We start from the raw sequence: 13,648 nt of genomic DNA, 5'->3' as shown, positions 1-13,648 counted from the left end.
GGAGGTAGAGGAGGGAAGAACACTGGTTGAAATATCTGCTGTTGACTCAAAGTATGTCACTTCCTGTAGCTACAGTAGTTTCAGGAGTTCCATTGGACCTTTTTTTCTTTCTTTTTGGCAATGTTTCAACTGTTATAGTAAAAAGAAAAAAGCTATGGAAAATGTCTAGGGAATAAAGAAAAAACAGGGAAAAAACATATTTATAATGATCATAGTTGCATGTTTAAAATTATGTTACAAAATTATTGTGATTTTTAAGCACTCTTTCCAAGTCTTGTTTGCTTTGTTTGTTTGTTTGTTTTACTTTTTTCTTACTTTTGTACTTTTCATTATTTTCTTGCTAATTTTTTGGTCATTTCTTTTTTCGTTGCTCATTGCCCTCTTCCCATGTTTTTGAAAGAAATCAAGCCCATTTGCTCAGGTTCAAAGGGTTTAGTTGAACCCGCTGCACTTTACTACTTTACTAACAGTTTACTGACATTCAGATGTTGAGCTACAGAGGTAAAGCAAGTGTTGTGATGGTAATTTTTCACAACCTGGCGACCCATAAATTAATGATATAACAGCTTATAAATATTTAACATAAATTAAGAATGCCATATTAGAGAGTGTTGTCATCTCTTCCATATTTCCATTTCCATGTACCACATCATATTCAGTCAAAACAGCCAAGACTGCGTTTGCCTTTTTACACGTAATATGACTGAAAGAACACCACAAATCATTAACGACTCTAGTTTAGTTTCAGTTTATGGTCTATACAGTGCTTCCAATGTTATAACCTTGGTGTAAGTACACATTGCAGTAGCGAGATTGTGTCAAGCCAGGGAGCGAGAGAACACATCTGTCTGTGTATCCATCCATTCATCCACAAATGAGGAAGACACAGAGAGAGAAAACACTGCCCAAAGATAACAGGCTAAAGTCAACAACAGTACTGCCGACTGTGAAAGCAGGAAGCTCTATCATCCTCCAGTTACTCCCCACTCCACACACACACACACACACACACACACACACACACACACACACACACACACACACATAGAATTACACAGTAGACAGGAGATTAGAGGAGAATAGCAGGATGGATAGGAGAATAGAGGAGGGGAGGACGGGACAGGAATACAGGATGTGAGTCAAGGATGGAGGGAAAGATATGCAGGATGGAAAAAAAATACAATGGAAGAGTACAAGACACTAAAGAATAATAAAACATGACAGAAGTGAGAGGAAGTCAGACACAATGTGGGTGGAAAAATGACTGGAAATAGCGCCTTTGTCCTGACAGTCATGGAGATTTATGGTTTTTCTTGAGGATTCCAGCTTTTTTGAAAATAAAAGTCTCATTCAACTTTTAACAACTGATGCTTTTATCCAACTTTATCTGCAGCTCCTGGTTGATTCCTGATTATAGAGGGGTTGATCTTTGGAAGGGGAACGTAAAGTGAGTATATACAGTGACTTACAGAACAGAGTGGAAGGTAAGCGCAAGACTGATGCAGAGAGAAAAGGAAGAAAAATTAACATAAAATACAATTGACTCGAATAAAAAAAAAAAAAAAAGAGATTGAACTTCTGACCTGTCAAGACGACTTGGATCACAGGACAGGGGGTGTGCTCCTGGCTTGCTATTGGTCAGCGCCTCCCAGATGGTGACCTAGACACAAAGAGGAGGCCACAGGAAGTCAGAGAGGGAGCACAAAAAGTTGGTAGTGGGAGGATAAAGAGATGTTGATACATCTTAAACAACAGCATCCCCTCTGCAGGCCTTTTCCTGTGAATGTATGCTGAAGTACCTCTCACAGACAGCACAGAGACGGCTGATTATGATTTATAAACGGACTGAATGTAAACTAGATTGATCCTGGCCCATGTTCTTGAGTACATACGCCCAATATTAATACTACTACTGATACTGCCATTAATTTTTTATTCATATTAGTCACAAAGTCACTGCAAAACTGAAGCAGGACAGAGAGCTGCAATAGGTCACAGATACTTGGGGGACCATCAAAAAAAGGTGATTTGTGTTGGTATTTTGTTTTAATTTTATTTCCGATATTAGTTATGGGTAAAACAATGAATGGGCGGGTTGTGAATGTTGAATATTTAAAATAAAATGAAATTAATAATAGCCACATTTCTATCCTCTGATTTTAAATTTAAACTATGTAATATTCATGACTAATGTTTTCATTTGTTTATAATCATCTGAAACTAAAAACTGCTGTGTTGTTGTTATCTTAGATTGAGCTCTTTAGATCTACATAGGGAAAAAGTCTGTCATGTTGTTCTACAGTAGCCTAGAATGGACATATCCAGCATTGGCTCTAGGGCCACTGTGGTTCCCATACATGCTCAGCACATGGAAGAGGTTTCACTTTTGCAGCCTTATCACTAGATGCCACTAAATACTGCACACTCGGCCTTTATACATGATGTGTAATCAGATTACACATATGGCAAGACAAGACTATATTCTCAAAATCCCTCTCATACAACACACACTTCCTTATTGTTCCAAACAATTAATATTGCCAGTTCCTCAAAAATGAAGGCATACTGAATGCAGACTATTTATCCACTCCTGTGCTGCTCTTTTCCTACACCAAACTGCGGTTGGACATGCACACAATCCACATTTCTCCTTACTGTTTGTCAGCAAGTTGAATTTCTTGACAGCATAACTATGGCAAAAAATATTCTCCCAGGATTCAACTATAAATAAACTTTTATGACAATTAGGCTAGGTGTCATACTGTCATAAAATTAAAGGAAACTCTAAATCAATGATGGGAAATTACAACCATATGGTGAGTTTTAGAAGATGACAGGCGATTTGTACTGTAAGTTAATGCTGTATGTTTTACATGCAGCATCAACACTCTGGTCCTTTAACACCTGTCCTGCTTCCAAATTAGAGCTATAATTAAAAATGTCACCTTCTTTATCCCAGTTTGAAGCAGCAGTACAGCAGCTCGGAACAGCAGGCTGCGGAGGACGACTGCACAAACTACAGCACCTGCAACCTCACCTGCAACCTTGCCTCTGCTTTCTCTACATTCGCCTGCTGCATCCACGCTCAGAAAACACTGAGGATGTTCTGTGACCTGTCTCACTGAGCCTATTTATACTTCTCTCTGTCCCTTGGAAGAAGGCCAAGGACTATCAGGACCAGGATCTCTGGGATTTCAAAACAGCACCTATCCTGAGGCAGTGTTGAATATAATGGGTCTGGGCTCCACACATCACTGGCAATTTATTCTGCTTATTGATTTTGCTTCAGTATTGATTGTTTTTATTTTGAAACTGGTCGCTTTTTTCTTACTTTTCTGTGTCTACTTGCTTGGTCTTGCTTGACTTATTAGTGAATTTACTGCTGTAATTTGTAAAGAGTGTTTCATAGCTGGAATATTTGGCAACTCGGTTGATATGGCAACATGGCTTTGTGAACCTTGAAAAAGACACATATAAGTTTTACAATAGTTATCAAATATCCAACACACTGACAGTGACAACTAAGACTATCCAATCATAGCTTAGTAAATATAACTGGGCATGGCAGGTCTCTAAGGTTTTGAGATATACTCATCATGTAAAGAGTTTAGAGTCTTTTTTTAGCTTTTACCTAAACAAGATTAAAACATATAAGGAATGGTTTAAAAGCATTTGTTTGCTGTAATGTCAGCTTCAGAGTTTTCATGCCCAGCTAATTAGACCGAGGCATTCAAAGCCAAGGAGCATTTCATTAGCTATCTCCAGTGAGCTACAGGTTAATTTAAAAGAAAGCTAAGCTTAATTAACTGGCAAGCTATAGCTGATTAAGCCAAATCTTCCAGCAACAGTTTCTGTTTCAGCCAACAAAATGCTAGAAAAGAAAAGAAAAGAAAAGAAAAGAAAAAAGAAAAGAAAAGAAAAGAAAAGAAAAGAAAAACCTGCTTTTGTTAACCTTTGTTCTAATCATCATGCAGAAATGATTGGGAGTCTTAAGTGGTACAGCTGCTCGGAAGTATAATGCATTCATTTTGTTCAGTTACTCTCTTTTTCAGAATTAAAAAGATAATAATCTTGTAAATTCTCATTTTTATGAATTAATGACATTGTAAGATCTTGTAAATTCAGAAAAAAAAATCAGAAAAACAAGAATACTGATTACAACCAGCAGAAACTTCTCCCGAAACAAACAGACTGGTTGATTAAAACTGATTAAAACACTGAATAAAGTAGTGTCACGTACAAATCAATACGGCTGGACCCAAATATTCAGCTATTCGGATATTCGTTGACTGGGTAGGTATTAGGTTTTCAATTTGAACATTCGGGTATCCTTTTTTCTTTCGGCAGAGAATGAATGCCATTTCAGTGTTTGTGATACTGCTGTTGGGCCTGCCACACACACAGTGACAGGAATGATCATTTTACCCAACAGTTATTAACAGGTTTATTGACTGAGCCAAACCATTTCTGTGTCGTGTGAGCGCAAATGCCTGAGCAGCACAGAGCAGGTGAAGGTGTCATGAAGGGGCTGCTGACTATGGTGACTGATGCAAAGTGTTCTGGGCTACTACAGAAACATGGCTGTGCAAAATAGTGATCTCCATGAACAAGGACCTGCTCTCTATGTAGATATCAAGGGCTCATTCTAAGGTAACGAAAAACAGGTTGCTTATTTTCAGGTAATTATACACTAAAGAAAACATACTTATTATATCATATTCCATTTGTGGCAATATATCCCCCTGTATCCTACACACTGGACCATTGAGATGTTTGACTGGTTTTCCTTTAATTTCAAAACAGAAAATTATCTCTGGAGCATCACACCTATCCCACCTGATCATATTCAGAGCCTGCCTCTAGCAGACTCTGCTGTATGGCGAATTGCAGCAGGTCCTCCTCCTCCTCCCTCATGCTGTCTCTCTGCTTGCCCCCTAGCATGGAGTATCCAGGAGGGGGTTCGAACACACATGGGGGAATCTCTCCAGCTCGACACGACACTGCAGCACACAGGGGGAAGGCAAAGGGCAAGAGATGGAAAGGAGTGTCATCTAAAGGAGATTAGACTATAGGTGAAGAGCAAGGATGGAAAAACTGAACTTTTGGGTAAACCCTTTAAAACCTGAGCAGATAGATTTCTTACCAAAAAACAGGGAGGAAGGCAATCAGCAACAAAAGAAGAAATGACCCTCAAATATGCAAGAAGTTAGTAAGAAAATTGCATCAAAATATGTTGTTTTTATTTTAATAAAAAAAAAAACAAAACAAAAAAAACAAGGCAAAAAGGACTTGAAAAAAGGTTTTGGCTTAAAAATGATAATTATTCTGTCGCATAACTTTGAAGTGTTATTATTATAATCATAAAGAAAGTTTTTCCCTAGCTTTTTTTCTTTTGGACCTACGCATTTTTTCCTAGCTTTTTTTTCCTTTTAATTAATTTTTAAAATCTACCAATTTCTTGCAGTTTTCGGGGTATTTTTGCCAAGTTGCTCATTGCCTTTTTCCCCTTGCTTTTGAAAAAAAATGCACCAATTTGCTCAAGGTTCACAGGTTTAAATACTTGTAAAAGGTGTCTGAAAGCAGTACAGGTAAAGTGATGTTGCTCTGGGTTTGAAAGAGTTAAAAGAAGAGACATCCAGAGTCAGAAAAGTTGTATCAGGATGTTATTATACCTCCATACTATTATTGCCAAAATATTTTTACCACTTAACTGTATTTCAACAGGACTATAACTTAAGTTGGGACAATTCTGCAAGATTACCTCAAGGACTTCCAGAGAGGTTCCTTCTGAGCGGTCACACAATAAAATGTATTTTCCCTCTGCATGGCTGCAGATTTAAATGTGGCTGTTGGGATTCTGATGAAGTGATAGGATGATGAAAGGGAGCCATAATCTCACATACTACACAAGGAACATAACCTTGCGTCCAACGTCAGTGATAAACACTGCTCATAACTCTATCACGCAGCTGAAAACTGTGTTTGTGGACTGAAGCATGCGGCAGGATCAGCAGTAGTAGAGATTTACACAACAGCTTGTTTGAAAGAAATGGCATCTGTAATTTAATCAGCTGGAGAAGAAGATGTAAGAAACAGTGACACCTTAATACAACATTGTGTTATGGGAGTTTGTTCTTACTTGTGGAGCTTGAGCTAGAGACGCTGGAAGAGTCACTGCCCGGAGATGGAGTGTCTGTTCTCTGGGTGTCCCTCTGTCCGTCCCCCTCCACTCCCACTTCGTTATCAGAACGGACGCCCGTCCCCTCCTCGCAGCCATTGAGATTGCTGAAAGTGATCCTGGCATTCAGGATGTGGTAGAGTGGGATCTCTGCAGGCGGTGGAGAGAAATGGAGCAGAGCATGACATTTTTATTGTTTTTGTCTTTGCATCAGTCTCATCATCCAGTAAACCATGTGTGCCCTCATATCAATTCTTATTTAGTGCTCAAATTTGCAATCTTTTCCGTCAGTTTTACTAACTTCATCCCCCTGTCTTCATTTCTTTCCATTCATCTTAGTATCTATTTAAATCTCCCATCATCCCCTTTAGTTAACGAGCCATCATTTTAACCTCCCTCCCTCCTTGCACCCATCCGTCTCACTCTCCCAACTCTCACCAATCTTGACAGGGAAGCCAGGCGGCAAACGCAGAGTGATGAAGTCACGCAGCTTAGCGAACAGGGCGTTGGAAATCGCCATGAGATCGATGATAGGCACCACTTGTTCTGCCAGGGACAGAGGATGGGACTCGCACAACCACAGCTTGGCTTTAAACCTGGACACAAGAACACATGCACACTCTGAAGGTACTGATGAGGTGACCAGTCACAAAGTTTGTTGATTAAAATGGCCAAATACAATTCTGGCTTCAGTGTAATTGAAGCAATTTATGTCGTCATTCAAGTGATTAGCTCTTTGGCCAGAGGTACACAGAGGCATTGATTACATCAGCCAGCAGCGATCGTCCACAAGTTGCTGACTCGTGTTCAAATTGAAGCCGGTCAATGCCTATATTTTAACATGTCAGATATAATGAACACAGAATCGAGAGGCAGTTTCAAAACCTCAAACACTTCATCCTCACAATGTGCTGTCACTTTTTATTAAGCGGCAGGTAATAATGAAACTGACGACTGAAGACAACAGTCAGTCAGTTAGAAGAGCCGAGGGAAGATGATTGGACAGCAGGTTGGCAAGTGAATAAGAGAAGCAGAATCTTGACAACAAGTATTGTTAGCTACATCAAAAATAATAATAATAGAATAAAAGCTTCAATTTATCCTAAAAGATCGTTCATTTTTTTTCCTTTTACTTGAACAGAGTAGACATGATGTGTCATGAGCTGTGTGAATATGTGTGTTTAATATTCTGTCTTTCCCCTCAGGACCTCGGTGGTCAGCTGTCATGGTCGGCTGATTTTACCCTGCCTGTATGTGTGTGTGTGTGTGTGTGTGTGTGTGTGTGTAAACCTGTCTACTCTCTGTCCATCAGTTTGTCAGCTCTGGCACTTGGTGGTGAGTTTGGAGGGCGATTTCACTGTATGCATGGCCGCCCGTTTGTTTTCCTGTCATGACTGCGTCACCTCTGGGTCTTTGTGGTGAGCTGGCACGGGTGGCCGATGTCCCTCTGAGTCGGTGACGAGCTGGGGTTGAAGTATTCCTCGGCCGTCAGCGCTGCAGGATTGGTCACCGCTGGACACGACATCTGGGTCACCAGGGCCTGCAGGAAGTGAATATTGAATTAAAACTAGAATAATCACCTCATCGGCGTGTGCCTCAGCGAACCAGTCAAGTTGCAGTTAAAGTTTAAATACATGTCTGTCCAGATTCATATGTAGCCATGAAAAGGACCATGCTTCGAATATGATGCTGCTGCGAAGAAACTACAGTTTCTAGAATTCTGATATTTCATACACATCTTCAACCAGAGCAGCATAGAAGATCTAAACAATCAGCACAGTTTCAAGGTGGACACCCAAGACAAGTGTCACCAATTCAATATCTGGCCAAATATCTCCTCTTCTGTTTATGAGATATGATGTCACAGTGAGGTTGACCTTTGACCTTTTGTGCAATTTTGTAATAATAATTAGGATATAAATTCTTGAGTTATGGCCAAAAAAATGTTTTGTGAGTTCACAATGACCTTGACTTTTGACCACCAAATTCTAATCAGTTCATTGCTGAATCCGAGTGGATGTTTGTGCCAAATTGGAGGAAATTCCCTTAGGGCCTTATTGAGATATCCTATTGACTTGAATGAAATGGATGCAAGCTCACAGTGACCTTTGACCTTTAACCACCAAATTGTAACTGGTTCATCCTTGAGCCCAACTGGACATTTGTGTCAATTTGAAAAAAGAAAATCTGTGAAAGTGTTCACAAAACATTGCATTCACGAGAATTTGATGAATCAGGTAGTAGTGACCTTGACCTTTGGATCATTACAATCAAAATTCAGTTCGGTCATCGTTGAGTCCAAGTGGACGATTGAACCAAATTTAAAGAAATTACATCACTGTGTTGAGTTCACAGGAATGAAACATATGCACATACAGCAACCTGAAAACAAAATGCCTCTGTCCACAGCTGTCGTCAGTGTGGAGGCATCAAAACAAACTCCTAATGTAACCATATGTTGCCATTTTAAAGATAAAATTTACCCATTCATAATAAAAATAAAAATAAAAAAAAACATCAAAAAGATTTGATCAATAGCAGTGACTCACAGATTACTTTATAAAGTAGAAAGATTTCTGGCTTTTCAACCTCACTTGCCTTTGCTTTTATTCTGTTGAGGAACAAAAACCTCACCACCTACTGGGACTTCAAGGCTTCCTTCTTACCTTCTGACATTTTCAAAAGCCAGATGAAAGAAAAAACCTTGCGCAAAAGCCAAAAGTTGAGAACAAATGACAAGGCAGTTTTCTTATGCCTGTACTTTTCTTCATTGCAGTAGATTTGCCTGTTGGTTTAGTGCTCTAATTAGTAGCTCACTGTCAGCTGTTAAGTATGACTTAAATACACCCGCCAAAGCCTGTCATCATCACTGAAAGGAAGTAGAGGCTTCGTAAGAGTTGTGAAACAGAAGAGAATTGTTTGCATTTCCCTTCCAGTGGCAGTCAATTCGTCACAATCCATTTAAGGTTTGGCAAAACTGAAACATTGCAGCTTTACAGTTGCATAAACTATCTGCGCAGTGTACATCAAAACCAAAAAAAGCTTGTCTCAATGCTGTGTAGAAAGAGCATAGTGAGAGGCATCAAGTTGAAAAAGAGCAGAGGTGACAGTGAGGGGGAACAAGTGAAAATACAGAATAGAGAAAAAGGGGAAGGAGGGAGGTATGCGTCATAGAAGCTCTCTGACAGAAACAAATTTAAAAAACATAATCAATATTTGAGAGCAGGTTGGAGCCTCTGACTTATTGTTTTACTGTGCAAGCACGCTCACCGGACAAGGAATTATACACTCACTGTCCACCCAAAGAGGGGATGTGATGGCAATGATGCTAATATTAAGGACAATGATTTATTTATGAGCACAAGAACCCATTAATCACTGATTTTAGTTGAAAACATCCTTGTTCCCATCACAACCAAGTATGTTTTTTTGGTGTATTAGATTAAGTTTGAAAAGTTTTTATTACCTCTCCTCAACACCTGGAACAAAAACAATAATCCCTCATTTAAAAATGAAACCACCACAAGTGGAATTTCAGGTTACACAATCTAAAATAAACTGTCCACTCACCCCATTGTTAGGTCCCATGTGTTGTTCAGCAATCCCAAGGAAGTTCTGCAGTGGAGTCTTCCCACCTGCTCGAAGACACACAGCAGTGATGAGTTACACTGAGAGAATGTAGTTACACAATGTACACTCACAAACTGACTCAAACTGTCCTGTTATTCAGAGCTTCAGAAACCTCCTGAGTTTTGGTACATGACAGAGCACCCAGAGCTGGATTCAGTTGATGCTTGTTTATCAAGAGATGATGACACATGGGCTCATTAATCTCCACTGTGGTGTCTGTAATATCATTCTCCTCTACAGTGCTCTGTTCAGGATATTTTATTGCATTTTATGCTGTAGTCTTATTAACAACCATGAGCCAGTATGAAATGAACACAACCATAAGAGATTTTCAGTTTAAGTTCTATGTAGCTACAGTAGCAGAGATGGCAGATGGTGGAACAACCAAAGTAACTGTGAAAAACAAAATGCAGAGTGGTCCTGTGTTGTTGGTAGTTGCTAGACTCAGAGGAAGACAGACAGTGATCCGGTTGTCTTTGTGACAATGGCTCCAACGATAATACCCCTTGGAAATGCTAGGGAGGGAAGAGTTTAAAAGTCGGCTGTGTCCACTTGGAGCTGCAACATGAATTCTATAAAAATGAAAAGTCACAGTTAAAGATACTAATACTATGCCATCAGTATATCTGCCTTCACTGTAACTCAAGGACCTGAATGTCACATTTCTACAGCTGAAATCATATTACAGTCTGCTCCACCTGAAAGCACACACTATTATACAATAAGCACATGAACACAAATGCAACAGGTGGAAGTTGCTGTCACCATTAGAATGAAAATGCATTAAAAAAATACAGGACATTTGTTAAATAATCAAACACCTATGTGATAAAGACCGACTCCGAAAATGGCAAACGCTCTGAAGAGCCTTTTGGGACTGTCAAACTGTCTTTTTTGGATTTTAAAGAGCCCTCCAGGCATGTTTTCAAACACATGCTCTGCTTAGAATAATAATTTGTGTCAGATATTGTTTTTTTCACAAAAAAGTTACCATTTTACGATTCTTAAAATGATATCTTTTCCTTCTTCCTCATTAAAATATACGGAAAATATGAATATTTCAAAAGCTTAGCCGTTGGAAACATGTCTCCAACTGAAAATTCTAAAAAAAAAAAAAAAAAAAAGATTTGCAGCAGTTAGACCACAAATAGTTTTCAATACGTCATACGTACAGGTATGAAACTCAGATTTCGGGTGATCACAAAGAAACTTCTTTCCTTTGAAAGTTTATGTGAAAAATGGCTTTTAGAATTACCCTATGCAAATAAATAATTTGAGCAAAGCTCAAATATCAAATAAGAAAAAAACCTTTTTGAGTGGAGGGGGGCTTTAAATTCTCAAATTAAAAACAAATCAAATTGTTTTTTTCCATGACACTGAGAATTCATCACTAAAAAAAGCATCAATCAAAGCTCAAAAACATTTTAAGTATCTTTAATCAAATATCTAACACTCAAAGACTCAGTTAATCTGCTTCATTAGGACTGTGTGAGTGTGTCTGGACCAGATTTGATTAAAAGTGACCAACAACCACAATCGTCGCATTTTCATTCATGTGCCGCAACATCCTGTTTGGCACATGCCATCACTTGAGCCCTGTCCAGTTTAAAAAGTAGTTGGAAAAGCACAAAGAAAACACAATTCCACAAGTGTCTTGTGTGAGATAACTCACATAATTGCAGATTTTTTTGCAGAAAATAATGAGTTTGTATAGGATGCCATCACTCAGCAAAGAGCTGAATGAGAAAGTGAGATTTATCACACAGTGAAGGAGCCCTTTGTTTTTAAAGTGGCACCAGAATAACAGCAGCTGCTGCTGATTTAGATATGAGAGAGATGTGCGCAGCAAAGAAAACATGACCAGCTTGTTAGTGTGTGACTTGTACTTTGTGACAGAACTGATGCTGTGGTTGTCCTCACCAACCAGAAACTGAATGAGCGCTGAAAAAAATGCAAAGGCCCATCAATTAGTTTTAATGAGGGTGGTGTCATGTCGCGTTGTGGTTTATAAGACAAATGTCCACATTTTGACCTTCAGCCGGCTGATCTGTCTGCAGCTGCTGCTCGACTCAAGATACAGTATGTGTCTCTCTTGATGCTAAGATTTTTTTTACGTTGTTGACAAAATGATGATAAGTAGCACAAGGGAAAGGCAAACAGTGAGTCACTCTCGAAAGCGCCAGACAAAGAGAGGGAGGAGAGCCAGCATCAGGCTGACCCAACTTGGACTAAGAGCTGTTCCTCTACCAAGCCTTTTTCAGGCTAATGTCCGGTCACAGGAGAATAATGTGGATGAGATGTGATTGAGGCTCAATCCGCAACGGGAGATCAGGGACTGCTCCGTGCACGTCTTCACAGAGACATGGTTGACCCCTAACATCTTAGATCAAGCTGGTGCACTTGATGAGTTGACCTTGTTGGGAGTCATAAGGACACAAGACTGATGCAAATTCAAAAAATGCATTACAGGAATTTAACAATGCCACCAGCAGCAACATGCCTAAACAACTGTATGGAGTCTTCATAGTAGCTGCTGATTTTAATCAACTCATCCCTCAACTCCTATGATGTTGCAGGACCAAGGACAAATGTAGTTTCATTTTTTTTAAACTTTATTTAAAAAATGACTAATAAATCTACCTTTTACCTTCTATTCCGTATAATGCTTCCAAGAACACTTCCCTTCTCATATTAGCAGAGTGCAGATGGGGATTGTGACCAGGGAGAGTGGAGCTCTCGGAGGAGCATGTGATGGTTGATCCTTGCTGACAGCAATAGTCCAGGAAGAGAAACCTACTAATCCCGTTTGATTTATGATGTGAACCAGAAAACGAGCCGTCGAGCAAACGTTACAGGCTGTTAGCCAAAGCTTCGGGGTGATCTCATCGAACTAAGGTGAGAGGGATTACTCATCATCAGTGCCTCTTTTATCAGACATGGCATGGTAGCACTTGGGCTGAGGGTTACAGAGGGGATAATGGAGAAATTCAGCTGCTGCAGCTGCAACGCACCTGCACATAAAGATCACCTTGACGGCCTTAGAGGTGATGATGTCTAAGGCACAGAAGTACGTTTGACAAGATACAATGATTTACCTTTTGTCTTGTTCTTGTTCTGGTCTGACAGATGGTCAGTTCTGGTCCTGGTGATCAGCTCCACATTGGATGCTGCGTACACCTGAGAGAGGAGGAGACAATTAGCTGTGGGGCCCCACTGCTGTATGAATAATAAGCGCAGATAAGGTGAATGTGACAAAGTACAGAAATGAGCATAAAACATCATAATTATACCAAATAAGGAGTTTCCTTTGTTATATGGATGCTAACAAAAATAGTGTGTTCCGTGTTTGCCAAATAATCCTACCCTTACTGGAAATATACAGTATGTTATCCTACATAGTGATGCAAACTCGGTCAATTAGACCCCAGATAAGTCCCAGTTCCCTGTCAGACTTCTTATCAACAAACTTGAATAACTGAAATCCAAACAGATTTATTGTGATTGAGAAGTAACATTGCTATACAACACATAACATCAACACTGATCACAGATATGGAGCAGAAAAAAATCCATTGTATTAAACCATGATTTATAACCATGTCTCTAAGAACCCTGAACAGAAGTACAGTGGAAACCACAGTGAGACATTGTTATTGTTTTTCAGAATAAGAGAAAACAATTTTTATCTTTTGTTTTTTTTTACATAACATAAAACCCCTTGTCTCGTCTCTGCTTAATACAGGTCAACTTCTCCAAACTACAGATCATAGCAGAACACTGGAATTCCTTACTTGTGACCGCAGAAAGGAAATACTGATTAAAAATTGAGTAGGCTGCTGA

General features: G+C 39.4%; 1 protein-coding gene across 3 annotated transcripts in view; it reads right to left on the bottom strand.

Annotated features, from left to right (window-relative positions):
• Positions 1 to 13,648, bottom strand: part of ankrd13b (ankyrin repeat domain 13B) — a 49,925-nt gene that overhangs the window by 1,926 nt on the left and 34,351 nt on the right. For 2 of the 3 annotated variants that reach the window (XM_088078631.1, XM_042487305.2), the window contains 7 exons: positions 12,904 to 12,985; positions 9,749 to 9,813; positions 7,582 to 7,718; positions 6,617 to 6,774; positions 6,140 to 6,328; positions 4,837 to 5,000; positions 1,584 to 1,660 (listed from right to left, as the gene is read on the bottom strand). In XM_088078631.1, the coding sequence (XP_087934757.1) occupies positions 1,584 to 1,660; positions 4,837 to 5,000; positions 6,140 to 6,328; positions 6,617 to 6,774; positions 7,582 to 7,718; positions 9,749 to 9,813; positions 12,904 to 12,985 (872 nt within the window). Of the gene's footprint in view, positions 1 to 3; positions 1,497 to 1,583; positions 1,661 to 4,836; positions 5,001 to 6,139; positions 6,329 to 6,616; positions 6,775 to 7,581; positions 7,719 to 9,748; positions 9,814 to 12,903; positions 12,986 to 13,648 lie in introns of those variants that run through there. The other variant, XM_088078632.1, reaches the window with a different exon arrangement.

The sequence above is a fragment of the Plectropomus leopardus genome, chromosome 6 (genome assembly GCF_026936395.1).
Source record: "Plectropomus leopardus strain MGB_pleo_1.0 chromosome 6, ASM2693639v1, whole genome shotgun sequence".
NCBI classification, from domain to species: domain Eukaryota; kingdom Metazoa; phylum Chordata; class Actinopteri; order Perciformes; family Serranidae; genus Plectropomus; species Plectropomus leopardus.
The sequence above is the reverse complement of the archived record's forward strand: the minus strand, read 5'-3'. Positions and strand labels throughout refer to the sequence as shown.